The sequence below is a fragment of the Gobio gobio genome (genome assembly GCF_949357685.1).
Source record: "Gobio gobio genome assembly, chromosome: 13".
Classification (NCBI taxonomy): Eukaryota; Metazoa; Chordata; class Actinopteri; order Cypriniformes; family Gobionidae; genus Gobio; species Gobio gobio.
The window spans coordinates 1,336,194-1,351,428 of record NC_137106.1 but is presented as its reverse complement, the minus strand read 5'-3'; the positions used below and the strand labels follow the sequence as shown (position 1 = coordinate 1,351,428).

The 15,235-nt window shown below is 44.8% G+C and overlaps 1 protein-coding gene across 1 annotated transcript; it reads left to right on the top strand.

Moving 5' to 3' along the window:
• The first annotated feature begins 4,239 nt into the window (after positions 1–4,239).
• Positions 4,240–14,610, top strand: thbs1a (thrombospondin 1a). The gene is made up of 22 exons (XM_079832975.1): positions 4,240–4,405; positions 4,486–5,048; positions 5,265–5,340; positions 5,845–5,940; positions 6,028–6,137; positions 6,279–6,392; positions 7,746–7,842; positions 7,953–8,129; positions 9,368–9,544; positions 9,631–9,804; positions 9,887–10,014; positions 10,098–10,250; positions 10,345–10,563; positions 10,640–10,747; positions 11,126–11,285; positions 11,368–11,486; positions 11,579–11,813; positions 11,920–12,147; positions 12,224–12,495; positions 12,581–12,678; positions 12,767–12,906; positions 12,991–14,610. The coding sequence occupies exons 1-22, from the start codon at positions 4,342–4,344 to the stop codon at positions 12,996–12,998; spliced, it is 3,516 nt and encodes a 1,171-aa protein (XP_079689101.1). The 5' UTR covers positions 4,240–4,341; the 3' UTR covers positions 12,999–14,610.
• The last annotated feature ends 625 nt before the right edge of the window (positions 14,611–15,235 follow it).

Sequence of the window (15,235 nt, the reverse complement as noted above, 5' to 3'; positions counted from 1 at the left end):
ATTTGTCTTTCAAATGTAGTGAAGTTAAAGTAAAAGTTTCCCTAAAAAAGAATACTTCAGTAAAGTACAGATACTCAAAAAGTGTACTTAAGTACAGAACTCAAGTAAATGTACTTCGTTACTGTCCACCTCTGGTGACCTGACCTGTGCTCAGTTTAACTGATAGTAATGTTTCATCAACTTACAAACTTCTGATGTCAGAGTAAAAACAGCATGATTTGACTAGTTGTTCTTTAACACAGTCTTCGTGACTGAACAGGTTCTGAGCAAATCAAAATTAATCAGAGGATCGCTGGATTCATTGATTCAGATGGCCGTGTATTTCTGATGCACAAAACACTTTAATTTTCATCAATGAAATTAGAATATTTCACTTGCATGTTTGGATAAATCCAAGTGTTTGTCGGAGCACATCTTGTTTAGTTTCCTAAGAAATAGAGAGCGGTGCCATGCAAATCAGAGGAACTTACATAATACAAGAAAGACTTTCTCCAAACCTCCTAAATCACCAGTGTGGCTTTAAGAGTCAAATTAAACACCTGTTGAGTTTCTCTGGGATCTGGATTCAGAGGAATTCTGTGTTTGTTGGAGCTTGACAGCGAGAGCTGACTCATCATTTGATGAGAAGTTCCAGGCCCGAGGCAGCAGATCCCCCCCGTCATCCTCAGATCCGCACGCATCCACACGCTTCACCTGAGCCAGTGACGAATCAGGCGAGAGGTGAAGCCGTCAAACACTGATGAAGCCTATAAATCATGTCTGACAGATTCAGAGACTCAAATCACTGGGTAACTATGAGGACGAGTGAAAAGAAAGTGTGCTAAAGTTACATCACATTTGGTTGCTATTGAAATCTGAGATTACACAAAAAAAAAAAGGTTCTATATGGCACCAAAAATGGTTCTTGGCTCATAATCATAGGGGAACCTTTTTAAGTGCTATATAGCACCAATTCTGGTGCTTCAGCGGTTCTTCAGCGGTTCTTCAGAGGTTCTTCAGAGGTTCTTCAGCGGTTCTTCAGCCGTTCTTCAGAGGTTCTTCAGTGGTTCTTCAGAGGTTCTTCAGCGGTTCTTCAGAGGTTCTTCAGAGGTTCTTCAGCGGTTCTTCAGCGGTTCTTCAGCGGTTCTTCAGCGGTTCTTCAGAGGTTCTTCAGCGGTTCTTCAGTGGTTCTTCAGCGGTTCTTCAGCGGTTCTTCAGCGGTTCTTCAGAGGTTCTTCAGCGGTTCTTCAGAGGTTCTTCAGTGGTTCTTCAGCGGTTCTTCAGCGGTTCTTCAGAGGTTCTTCAGAGGTTCTTCAGTGGTTCTTCAGAGGTTCTTCAGCGGTTCTTCAGAGGTTCTTCAGAGGTTCTTCAGCGGTTCTTCAGCGGTTCTTCAGCGGTTCTTCAGCGGTTCTTCAGAGGTTCTTCAGCGGTTCTTCAGTGGTTCTTCAGCGGTTCTTCAGCGGTTCTTCAGCGGTTCTTCAGAGGTTCTTCAGCGGTTCTTCAGCGGTTCTTCAGAGGTTCTTCAGAGGTTCTTCAGCGGTTCTTCAGCGGTTCTTCAGAGGTTCTTCAGCGGTTCTTCAGCGGTTCTTCAGCGATTCTTCAGCGGTTCTTCAGCGGTTCTTCAGCGGTTCTTCAGAGGTTCTTCAGCGGTTCTTCAGCGGTTCTTCAGAGGTTCTTCAGCGGTTCTTCAGAGGTTCTTCAGCGGTTCTTCAGAGGTTCTTCAGTGGTTCTTCAGAGGTTCTTCAGTGGTTCTTCAGAGGTTCTTCAGCGGTTCTTCAGAGGTTCTTCAGAGGTTCTTCAGAGGTTCTTCAGCGGTTCTTCAGCGGTTCTTCAGCGGTTCTTCAGCGGTTCTTCAGCGGTTCTTCAGAGGTTCTTCAGCGGTTCTTCAGCGGTTCTTCAGCGGTTCTTCAGAGGTTCTTCAGTGGTTCTTCAGCGGTTCTTCAGAGGTTCTTCCGAGGTTCTTCAGCGGTTCTTCAGCGGTTCTTCAGCGGTTCTTCAGCGGTTCTTCAGCGGTTCTTCAGAGGTTCTTCAGAGGTTCTTCAGTGGTTCTTCAGCGGTTCTTCAGTGGTTCTTCAGCGGTTCTTCAGAGGTTCTTCAGAGGTTCTTCAGAGGTTCTTCAGCGGTTCTTCAGAGGTTCTTCAGTGGTTCTTCAGAGGTTCTTCAGAGGTTCTTCAGAGGTTCTTCAGCGGTTCTTCAGCGGTTCTTCAGCGGTTCTTCAGAGGTTCTTCAGCGGTTCTTCAGAGGTTCTTCAGCGGTTCTTTGACTAAGGTGCTATATAGCACCTCTGAAGAACCGCTAAAGAACCACTGAAGCACCAAAATTGGTGCTATCTAGCACTTAAAAAGGTTCCCCTATGATTACGAGCCAAGAACCATTTTTGAAGCCATATAAAACCTTTTTTTTGTGTAGAGTTATTGAAAGATGAGCTTTTAGTTAGTTAGATGTTACTGAACAATCCATAGAGCATTAATCTGACGAAACATTACAAATATCGCAACACTCTTAAATCAAGATGCATTATCTGGAGAAGAGAAATGACTGAAGATATTAAAGGATGAGTTCACTTCAAAATGAACATTTCCTGATGATTTCCTCTCCCCATCTCATCCAAGATGTTGTCTTTCTTTCTTCAGTGGAAAATAAATAAAAAAATTTTTAAGGAAATCATTCCAGGATTTTTCTGCACATAATGGCCTTGAATGGGAACCAACGGTTGAAGGTCCAAATCACTGCAGTTTCAGAGGAGGTACTGGAGTGTGTCACTGCTCATCATCTGTGTGTTAAACTGCAGCGAGTGTGTCACTGCTCATCATCTGTGTGTTAAACTCCAGCGAGTGTGTCTGAGGTGATGTTGAACAGCCGCTCAGACTCCGTTTGGACTGGAAACAGTGACATCAGCTGTACTGTCGACCCTTCAGAAGGGCTTTGTGTTTCTCTGAGCCGCCCACAGCGGGCCTGTGCCATCACACTGATGACGCCAACACCATAGCATTTGATACAGTTCACATAATCAAACACACACACTCACTCTCACACACACACTCTCACTCATGTTGGGTTTTCATGTTTTATGGGGACTTTCCATAGGCGTAATGGTTTTTATACTGTATAAACCGTATATTCTATCCCCCTACACTGCCCCTAAACCTACCCAACACACACACACACACACTGCCCCTGCCCCTAAACCTACCCATCACACACACACACACACACTGCCCCTGCCCCTAAACCTACCCAACACACACACACACACACTGCCCCTGCCCCTAAACCTACCCATCACACACACACACACACACACACACACACACACACACACACACACACACACACACACACACACACACAGCCCCTAAACCTACCCATCACAGGAGACATTCTGCATTTTTACATTTTCAAAAAACATCACTTAGTCTGATTTATAAGATGTTTTCCTCATGGGGACCTAAAAATGTCCCCACAAGGATTTCGGATATTGCCATCTTTGTGGGGACATTTTGTCCCCATAACGTAGGGATTACCAGTCCACACACACTCTCTCTCTCTCTCTCTCTCTCTCTCTCTCTCTCTCTCTCTCACACACACACACACACACACACTCTCTCTCTCTCTCTCTCTCTCACACACACACACACACACACAATCAGTTAATCTTAAAGACGAAAAACATTTAGATTTCATGATTTTTATGATGCACTTACTCAGTGCAATTATTGCAAAACAATAGCTCAATTTGATTCATATGAGGACTAAACAGGAAACACCATTATGTCCACATTCAGATTCATATGGGCTTTAAAACTTAAAAAAAAAAGGATAAAATCCTAATGGAATTTCTGTCATAACAAATGATTCAGAGGGCAGTAAAGACATTTATAATGTTACAAAAGATTATATTTCTAATAAATGCTGTTCTTTTGAGCTCAACGAATCCTGAGAAATAAATGTGTCAGTTTTCAACCCTGATAATAATCATCAGATGAGATCATAAATGAGACTCTTTCAGAAACATTCAGACTCCAAACTAGTGTATAAGGTTATATATATGAGACATGTCATTTGTGTGTGTGTGTGTGTGTGTGTGTTTGTGTGTGTGTGTGTGGCAGATTGTTGCCTGATGGAAAGTTTCCTGTGGAATGTGCAGTTTTTTCTCCTGATGTTGAATATGCGCGTCCTGAACGCTGATTGGTCGAGAGGGCAGCTGAAGAATGTGTGAAATGACTTAAATAGCGCCGGAGACTCATGCGCTCAGAAGAGCAGAACATCTCCAGCACACACACACACACACACACACTCACAGATACTGGGGTTTCTGTGTTATTAGCGTCTCTCTGCAGCATCGGGGGAAATCAGGGAATCATGGCTCTGAGAGGACTCGTGTTGTGTCTGTTATTGTGGAGTTCCGAGAGCAGCAGACACGCAGGTGAGGACAAACTCTTTCCTTTGGTCCTATTGTGTGTTTTTCATACTCGTGCGCGCGCTCACATCTCTCCAAATCCGCAGAAATGCCCGACGACGACACCGTGTTCGACCTGTTCGAGCTCTCGCATCTGCATAAGAAGCATCACGGGGTGAGTTTGGTGAAGGGACCCGATCCATACAGCCCCGCGTACAAGATCCTGAACCCGAACCTGATCCCCTCCGTGCCCGAGCTCTCCTTCAGGGACCTGATCTACTCCATCCAGAGCGAGAGAGGCTTCATCTTCACCGCCAGCCTCAAACAAGCCAAGCGCACCCGGGGCAGCCTGATCTCCGTGGAGAGGACCGACGGCACCGGCTCCGTCTTTGAGATCATATCCAACGGAAAGGCCAACACGGTGGACCTGGTGTACTGGACCGCGAGCGGACAGCACGTGGTCTCCATCGAGGACGTGAACGTGGCGAACGGACACTGGAGGAACATCACGGTGTTTGTGCAGGAGGATCGCGCACAGGTTTATGTGGGATGCGAGGAGATCAACACTCAAGAGCTCGATGTTCCGATCCAGCAGATCCTGAGTCAGGAGAGCGCGGACATCGCGAGCCTGAGGATCGCCAAAGGAGCCGCCAAATCCGATCGCTTCATGGTGAGTAGAGCCTGGGTTTTGGTTATTCTATTTGCATTTAATGCCGTTCAATTCATGCGTAAAGACGAGGAGTTTGGACACGCGTAAAGACGCGCGTAATGCGCGCGAAAGCGAGTGTTTTTGTTTTACAGTCTCTGTGTTACAGTCGCTGCTGGAGGGTTTTTTTCCCTGTTAGTCTCGGGGTTTGACCACTATCCCATTTTTTCTTTTTTCCAGGGAGTTCTCCAGAATGTGCGATTTGTTTTTGGAACGACGCTGGACGCGATTTTGCGCAATAGAGGATGCGAGAGCTGTAAGTGTTTTATCTATTGATAAAGGCTGCAAAACACATGCTTTTAATTGTGTTAAATGTTGAAAACTGTCAAATAAAGTCTATAAAAAAAATAAACGTTTTATTTAATATTGAAAAATGTCAAATTTTTTGCACTTTGCCTGGCGCTAGTACACTCTAAAAAAAAAAAAAGGTTCTATATGGCACCAAAAATGGTTCTTGGCTCGTAATCATAGGGGAACCTTTTTTAGTGCTATATAGCCCCAAGTGGTTCTTCAGAGGTGCTATATAGTCAAAGAACCGCTGAAGAACCACTGAAACACCAAAATTGGTGCTATATAGCACTAAAAAAGGTTCCCCTATGATTACAAGCCAAGAACCATTTTTGGTGCCATATAGAACCTTTTTTTTAGAGTGTAATACTGAAGTCATGGGTTCGATTCCGAGGGGAAGCAAGAACTAATAACATTTAATAAATGCATAACTGTAAACGAATTGAATAAAGATCAGTGAATATTTTGACAGCAACCTTCATCACAGATGATATCATGAGCTTGAGGAACTCCGTGAATGGATCCAGTCCGGCCATCCGCACCGATTACACCGGACACAAGACTAAAGGTCAGATGATCGCCATGCGTTTGTGGTGTGTCTGGGGTCTCGGCATTGACTCAAGGCGTTAACGTCAGAATCCCTTTCCCTCTTCAGGTCTGCAGGACATCTGCGGTTTCTCCTGCGATGATCTGACCAGCATGTTTACGGAGCTCAAGGGACTCGGTGTGGTGGTGAAGCAGTTGTCAAACGAGCTCATCAAAGTGGTGAGGATCAAAACCAGATCTGTCTGACGTTCATGCATGTGTCTCTCCACCCTGCTATAGATATCCATCCCTTAGTTATCCCACATGAGCCTCACATGAAATGAAAGTCCTTTCTAATGACGGGTTCTCTGTGCTCTTCAGACACTCGAAAGCAACCAGTTTAAAATCTACAGCAGCGTTTGTCTGCACAACGGCATTGTTTACAGAGACAAAGACGAGTGGACGGTGGACAGCTGCACGCACTGCACATGTCAGGTACAGGTCTTGGCTTTTCTCTTCATTTATACGGGTTAGTCCTGGTTTAGTGCAGGACCAGATTTGACGGTTAAGTTAGTGTTGGGAGGAGGGAAACAGGTGCTGAAAGTCTTTCACTGCACACATGCTTCTAAATGGCCGAGATTCAGGAATGTTTTAATTGGTGAGGGATACCCGCTGACTTTGGTTTCCGGTGAGACCAGTGTGTGTGTGTGTTAGTGTGTGTGCGGTTGTGGCCGCTGACTCAGTCTGTATTCTCCACCCTCATGCTGGCCACATTAAAACACTTTGTTAGTCCAGTCAGATGTATTCCCCTGCTGCCCGCTCAGAGTTTATATCACCACAAGATTTTCCAGGGGTCACTTTTTATTGGCTAACTGAAATCCAGCAGAGAGGCGTTTATTTCTCATTCGTTATGTGCAGCTGTCGGGATCGTCCCATTAAAGGGTTAGTTCACCCAAAAATGAAAATTCTGTCATTAATTCCTCACCCTCATGTCGTTCGACACCCGTCAGACCTCCGTTCATCTTCAGACACAAATGAAGATATTTTAGTGTAAAGCTGATGCTGAGAAAGGCTTCAGATAGGCCTCCATTGGCATTCAGTACATTTACACTCACAAGACCCATAAAAGGCACTAAAAACGTTGTTACAAAGTCCATCTCACCACAGTGACTCTACAATCATTTTACGATGCGACGACAATAGTTTTTGTGCGAAAAAAAAAATCAAAATAACACCTTTATCCAGCTTGTTCTTGTCTTCCGTGTGTGTCTCCACGACGCATGCGCGAGAATATGAGCAGATCCGGCGTTCGGACACATGACCCAGAAGAGATTTGTTTTACGAGCAGAGGAAGACGCGCGTATCTCAGCTGTTGAATTCTACACTGATCGTGCTTTAGGTCTCGGTGTAGTTCTCAAAATGGGGTTAAAGTGGCATTTCATGGATTCCCGAATGCCGGATCTGCTCATATTCTCACGCATGCGTCGTGGAGACACACACGGAAGACAAGAACAAGCTGGATAAAGGTGTTATTTAGATTTTTTTTTGCGCACAAAAACTATTGTCGTCGCATCGTAAAATTATTGTAGAGTCACTGTGGTGAGATGGACTTTGTAACGACGTTTTAAGTGCCTTTTATGGGTCTTGTGAGTGTAAATGTACTGAATGCCAATGGAGGCCTATCTGAAGCCTTTCAGAGCATCAGATTTCAATAAAAATATCTTCATTTGTGTCTGAAGATGAACGGAGGTCTGACGGGTGTCCAACCACATGAGGGTGAGGAATTAATGACAGAATTTTCATTTTTGGGTGAACTAACCCTTAAAACTTGCTTCAAATATTTCACAGAACTCCGCCACTGTGTGCCGTGAAATCTCCTGCCCTCTCATGCCCTGCGCCAACGCCACTGTCCCAGATGGTGAATGCTGCCCACGCTGCGGAACACGTGAGTCCAGCTGTTGTTAAATCTCAACATTATGTAGGTCATCGATCGTCTGATCGTTGAACTCATCCGGTGTCCCTGTTTGAATATGTTCTCTGATTCTCTTCCTCAAGCGAGTGATGCGGGAGCAGAAGACGGCTGGTCGCCCTGGTCCGAATGGACACACTGTTCAGTGACCTGTGGCAGAGGCATTCAGCAGCGCGGACGCTCTTGTGACCGAATCAACAACAACTGCGATGGCACATCCGTGCAGACGAGAGACTGTTACACGCAAGAATGCGACAAACGCTGTGAGTTTAACAATCCGTCACTGGTCATATTCAGATCTTCATTCATGTAACAGAGGCCAGTAAGAGCTGTGTGTGTAAACCTCACTCCCCTGGCTCAATTAGACTAAAACTGCCTCATCGTCACGGCATCCTCAATAAACCCGTCTCCGGCTTGCTGCCTCCGATCTTTCGAATATTCCGATCTATTATGACCTCTGACCTGTAAAGTTGCCAGAATAATAATAATACGCTGTTTGTTAATTGGCCAGAGGAGAACTGCCCCCCCCGACTGAGTCTGGTTTCTCCAAGGTTTATTTTCCTCCATTCTGCTCCTGATGGGGTTTGGGTTGCCTCTGGCTTGGCTTGCTCAGTTGGGGACACTACATGTTCAACTAAACATCCAAATAAATCTTATTATTAAACTAATTTAACCATATAAACTAAATTACTGATCTAAAGCCCACACTGTCACTGTATGATAATTGAAATGAACTGATGACATCACCGTTTTCTCCGGAGCGGCTGTACGGCCGAATAAAATTCTGTTGCATTATTTTCCTGTTTAACACTGTGAAGCTGCTCTGAAACAATCTGTATTGTTAAAAGCGCTATATAAATAAACTTGACTAGACTTGACAAGAGACCCCTAAACCTCACTCACATCGGGTCACGGCACCACATGTAACTCGACCTGATCTGAGCTGAATTCAAACCGGTGACTTCGGCATGAGTGGCGGGCACACTAACAAGTACGTTAAAGATGTCAGTCTCTAGCGTACCCACCTCCCATACCGTAGTAACCAGTTCGAATTCAGCTAAGAGTGGGTCGTGTAGGACTGTTTAAATTTGGTGCCGTGACCCGGATGGGAGTGAGGTTTAGGGGGGTGAGTGTAACGTATGCCAGTAGGAGCTGAGCATGTAAACCTCACTCCCCTGACCTCAAGAGGCACGTTAGCGACTAATGGTAGAGACCGTGGTCTTTAGCATCCTTGTTAGCGTGCCCACCTCCCATGTCGTAGTCCTCAGTTCAAATTCTGCTTGAGTAGGACCGGTTACATTTGGTGCCATGACTCTGATGGGAGTGAGGTTTAGGGGGGTGACTGTAACGTAGGCCATTAAGAACTATACATGTAAACCTCACTCTCCTGGACTCAAGAAGCATGTTTGCGACAGATGCTTGAGACCATCTCCCATGTCGCAGTTTGAATCCCGCTCGGTTACAGGCAAGATGTTAAACACTTATTTCTGTTTTCATGCAGTCAAGCAGGATGGAGGCTGGAGCCACTGGTCTCCCTGGTCCTCCTGCTCAGTGACTTGTGGCGACGGCGTCATTACTCGCATCCGGCTGTGCAACTCCCCAACGCCTCAGATGGGCGGCAAAGACTGCGAGGGAGATGGTCGCCAGACCGAACCATGCCAGATGGCCCCATGCCCAGGTAAATGTCTGCCATATAACTTTTAGAGTATTTACAGCACTTAACCTGAAATCTCAACTGACGCTGCATTTCTCTCGGTGTCTCAGTGAATGGAGGTTGGGGACCCTGGTCACCATGGGACTCTTGCTCCGTCACATGCGGTGGAGGATTACAGCGCAGACACCGTTTGTGTAACAGCCCCGCTCCAAAACACGGTGGAAAAGAATGTCTGGGTGACTCCAAAGGAAGCCGGTTGTGCAACGCCCAGTTGTGTCCCGTTGGTGAGACACGCTTCATTGCTAAGGATCAAGCTAAAGATTCTTGTAACATTAAAATAACAGATTTCCATTCTCTCATAAACAGATGGATGTCTCTCTAACCCGTGCTTCGCTGGCGCCAAATGCACTAGCTTCCCCGATGGCTCCTGGACATGCGGCGAGTGTCCCGTTGGATACACTGGGGATGGAATCCATTGTCAAGACATTGATGAGGTGAGAATGTCATGCTAATGAGATGGATACTTCTAAATGGAGATATTGGTGTTTCTAAATATTCTTAATTTCGGCATCTGCAGTGCAAAGACGTTCCCGATGCCTGTTTTGTGCTCAATGGAGTCCATCAGTGTGAGAACACAGAACCGGGCTACAACTGCCTGCCTTGCCCACCACGCTACTCCGGACAGCAGCCCTTCGGCAGGGGAATGGAGCAGGCCATTGCCAATAAACAGGTAAGAGCAGTCTAGAACAAAGTCAACAATGGGAAGGGCCAGTTCTTTCTCCTTTCATCAAGTGCTAACCTCCATAAACTTGACTTTCTCACAGGTCTGCACACCAAGAAACCCATGTGAGGACGGCAGCCATGACTGCAATAAGAAAGCCAACTGCATCTACCTGGGAATCTTCTCCGACATCCTGTACCGCTGCGAATGTAAACCAGGCTATGCTGGGAACGGCTACATCTGCGGAGAGGACTCAGACCTGGACGGCTGGCCAAGCACGGACCTCCTCTGTGTGGAAAACGCCACCTACCACTGCAAGAAGGTATGTGACCATTTCCCTACCATATCCCGTTATACAACGAGGTTACAAAATCTTCATCAAAACATCTCTATTTTAGGACAATTGTCCTGACCTTCCCAACTCTGGGCAAGAAGACTATGACAAAGATGGAACTGGAGATGCTTGTGACAATGATGATGACAATGATGGGATCACTGATGACGGGGTAAGTCGTAAACACATTCTTCTTCTGCAAAAGCATTTAGAGATAGCATGCTACTGACTAGAAAAGAACAGAGTGAACAAAAGAGTGGTGGCTTCCGTCCAGCTGTGCTGGATCCCTTGGTTTAACATCCATAATTCAGCCCAAAAATTTGACTGGGCAAACAAACAGTCAGGCTCTTGCAGCCAAACACTGAATTCCTGCACAGCTGTGTCCCAAACCATCACATCCATGGCATATCGCTTAAGACATTAATTTTGTTCAGTGCTTTGCTATGATTTGTGAGTGTATTTATACATTTCGGTCGGTGAGGGAGAGAACGACTCCAGATGTTTTTCTATCGTTCTGTTTTCATCATTGGATCTTCTTGTTTTGAACCAGGACAATTGCCCGTTCACCTTCAACCCAAGACAGTACGACCATGATCACGATCAAGTTGGCGACCGATGCGATAACTGCCCATACGACAGTAATCCAGAACAGACTGACACCGACAACAATGGCGAGGGTGATGCATGTGCCATAGACATCGATGGTGATGGTGAGTAACACGTCATGAATCTTTCGTCATGTATCCTGGCACACAGGAAGGATATAGTAAGGAAACTAATTTATTTGTCCAGGCATTCTGAATGAGAAGGACAACTGTCCATATGTGTACAACACTGACCAGAGAGATTCTGACCTGGATGGAGTCGGAGACCACTGTGACAACTGCCCACTGGAGCACAACCCTGACCAGGTGAGATACTTCCTCTTGCTTTTTAAGACACGAGTGTGCAACCATGAACAGCAGATGATGAAGGTTTTGCATTAATCAATGTCATGTCACAGATTGACTCTGACTCGGACAACATCGGAGACAAGTGTGACAGCAACCAAGACATCGATGAGGATGGACATCAGAACAACCTTGACAACTGCCCCTACATCTCCAACGCAAACCAGGTCGACCACGACAAGGACGGGAAAGGAGACGCCTGCGATCATGACGATGACAATGATGGCGTACCTGATGAAAAAGACAACTGCCGACTCGCCTTCAACCCAGATCAACTGGATTCAGATGGTGAGTCAAACGCACTGGAGCTGATTTCAGTACAATTTCTGTATGATTCAATTCGTGCAAGAATAAACTTCCACATGCTGAAGTTCCGTCTCTTTCCCCTGTCCAGGTGATGGCCGAGGTGACATTTGCAATAAGGACTTTGACCAAGATAACGTGCTGGATATTCATGATGTTTGCCCGGAGAACGTCGACATTAGTGCAACAGATTTCCGCAGGTTCCAGATGGTTCCCCTCGATCCCACAGGAACTTCCCAAATCGACCCCAACTGGGTCGTCCGTCACCAGGGGAAAGAGCTTCTTCAGACCGTCAACTGTGATCCCGGCATTGCCGTTGGTAAGTGGTTGAGAGGCACTGGCTCACACCAGTTCATCGTCTACATCCAAACGCTAACGTTCTTGTTGTTTCTCAGGTTATGATGAGTTCAATGCCGTGGACTTCAGCGGCACGTTCTTCATCAACACAGACCGTGACGACGACTATGCCGGCTTTGTTTTTGGCTACCAATCCAGCTCACGCTTCTATGTGGTGATGTGGAAACAGATCACACAGACCTACTGGTCTCACACGCCCACCAAAGCCCAGGGCTACTCTGGACTCTCCATTAAAGTAGTGAACTCCACTACAGGACCGGGCGAACATCTCAGGAACGCTTTATGGCACACCGGAGACACCGAAGGACAGGTACGTATCGTTCTCAAGCTGAGCATTCGAGTGATGGTTTTGGCTTTTGAAATGCCCCACTCATCTTATTTCTGACCGTTTGCAGGTGCGTACCCTTTGGCACGATCCCAAGAACATTGGCTGGAAGGATTACACTGCCTACAGATGGCAGCTGATCCACAGACCCAAAACCGGACACATCCGGTAAGTCAGGATGGTCAACTGAGATCAAGATTTGTCTTAGTTACTATCCAACAGCTTTACTCACTGCTCTTCTTTTGATTCTTTCCAGAGTTATTATGTACGAGGGCAAGAAAATCATGGCTGATTCGGGAAGCATCTATGACAAGACGTACGCTGGAGGAAGACTTGGCCTATTTGTCTTCTCTCAAGAGATGGTTTACTTCTCAGATCTCAAATACGAATGCCGAGGTAAACCATTTGGATGGTTTTAAACAATATGGCTCTTAATGGTGTTCTGGCAAAGCTCATGAGTGGTTTTTGACTCTCTTGCAGATGTATAACGACCCCATCATCGTTTTCCCGAAGGACGTGCCCGCTATTTGTTCTTTTATGTCGGTTTGTGTGTTATAAAACTCTTCTGTGGTGGAATCGAGGACCAAACGTGGAGGGCAGAAACTGTGTCTAAACGAGGAGCAGGTCCAGGTCCATCAACTCTTTCATCTCATTGAATCTCAACTGGAGTCTCAATCAGTTTCTTATTGTTTGGTGGGTGAAGGGAAGCTCAGGTCTGCTGTGGACTATGATCGTGACAGAAAGGAGTCGCTTGTGAACTGAAGTAAAAGCTTCTCCTGGATTGATTCTGGTGGGTTTGAGATCCCACCGGAGGAGCTGTTGACGCACAGGACGGACGGACTTCTGCATGGACGTTTGTCATTGAGACATCCAGATCTTCAGGACTCAATGATTCCATAAAAACCCCTCGCTTTCGATCACATTCAGTCATCGATGTTGACAGCCAAAGAGTCTTAATTTCACTGTTTATAGAGTGGAGTCTTTCTCAGGGCTAGAAGGACCTTCGTGACGGGAGGAAGCTCATGTCTTAGATTAATACACAGATGTCCCGATGAGCATAAATGAAAAAGGAAGCGGAGAGATTACAGAGGTGCACTTGTTTGATTTATTTATTGTGTTGAGAGGAGATGGATCATCTCAGAGCCACTTATTACTGAAACAAACAAGAACAACTGGAGCTTTGAGAGCGTTTCCTTCAGGCCTGGAGGAACAAACTGGGGTGAATTAAAATGAACAGACCCCAACAGCAACATAGTGTTGGCCCAGATCCGGGTCAAATGTGACCCTGGAGCTCAATAGCAGTTCTGCGTCTCACGGGTATATCTGTGGCAATAGCCTACTAAAATTTTTATGGGTCAAAATGATCCAAAAATCATTAGGATATTAAGATCATGTTCCATGAAGATATTTCTACCATAAATATATCATAAATGTATTATTAGTAGTAATATGCATTGCTACGGACTTCATTTGGACAACTTTTAAGGAGTTTTTCTCAATATACATTTTTTTTTCACACTTTCAAAATAGTTCGGCCAAATATTGGTTTTGTGGTCCAGGGTCACATGTGGATCCCACGTGTGGGCCGGATCTGGGCCAACACCATGTTGCTGTCTGGGGAATGTGACGTAAACATACAAATATTACCTCACTGTTGTATAATTGAACTCAACAAAAGTTACACATGATATTAGTGCCATTTATAAGTCAGTATTTTGTTCTAGAGCTACTGTATGTAGTTAAACATTCCTTCTGTAAATAATACAATTTTTTTAACGATATGCCCCAGTAGAACCTGAATGGAAAGTTGTTAATATAAATAGTTTGTGCCTAATTAATGAGGTCTTTTTAAAGTAAGTTATTGATAAAGTTTTTTTTATGTCATATGTGTACATATATGCTATTTAAATAATTTATAATGAACTGTAACCTGACATCTGAAGTATTTGTATAAACTGTTTGCACACTGATGAGGATTTTCTATGTTTAGGGATGCTTTAGTGTCAGTATTGTTACCAGTTTTACTCAATAATGTTGTTTAATTCTTATCAATCATTTTGTAAAATGACATGAACAATAAATAATTTTAAGTAAAAATGCAAATCTTTTCTTTTTAGTGAAGCACTTTAAACTCCAGAATGAGCTGAAATGACATCCTCCCCTTGAGCTTAATCATACAGTCAGAAGGCCTGATTTTACACTAAAAACCTCAACGCTCACCAAGAAATCCAGCCCGTTTTTATGGGCAATGGCTGTGGTTTGGTTTAGGGTTACAGCTACAATAAAAGCTAATTTGGCCAAAAGAGTCTTATTTCGTCACAATCTTTCACATGAAATCCCGGGATCATTTATCAGCAAACTCACGGCTCACCTTCAAGGTCAGGAATGCTGGGAATGTCGGAGTCGCTGTAACATGTCCATATGAACACGACTCCTCATTCACCATCAAACCACGCTTTACACTCAATCTACAAGATTTTAATGTTTTTAAGAGTGGTCTTTTCTGCTGCATTTATAAAAATACAGTACAAATTGTGAAACATTATTAAATATATAGTAAAAATATAATTTATTCTTGTGATCAAAGCTGAATTATCATCATTACTCCAGTCTTCAGTGTCACATGATCCTTCACTGAACATTCTCATGTTATTATGAGTGTTGAAAACTGTTCATATTTTTGTGGAAACTGATACATTTTATTTTTCAGGATTCTTTGATGAAC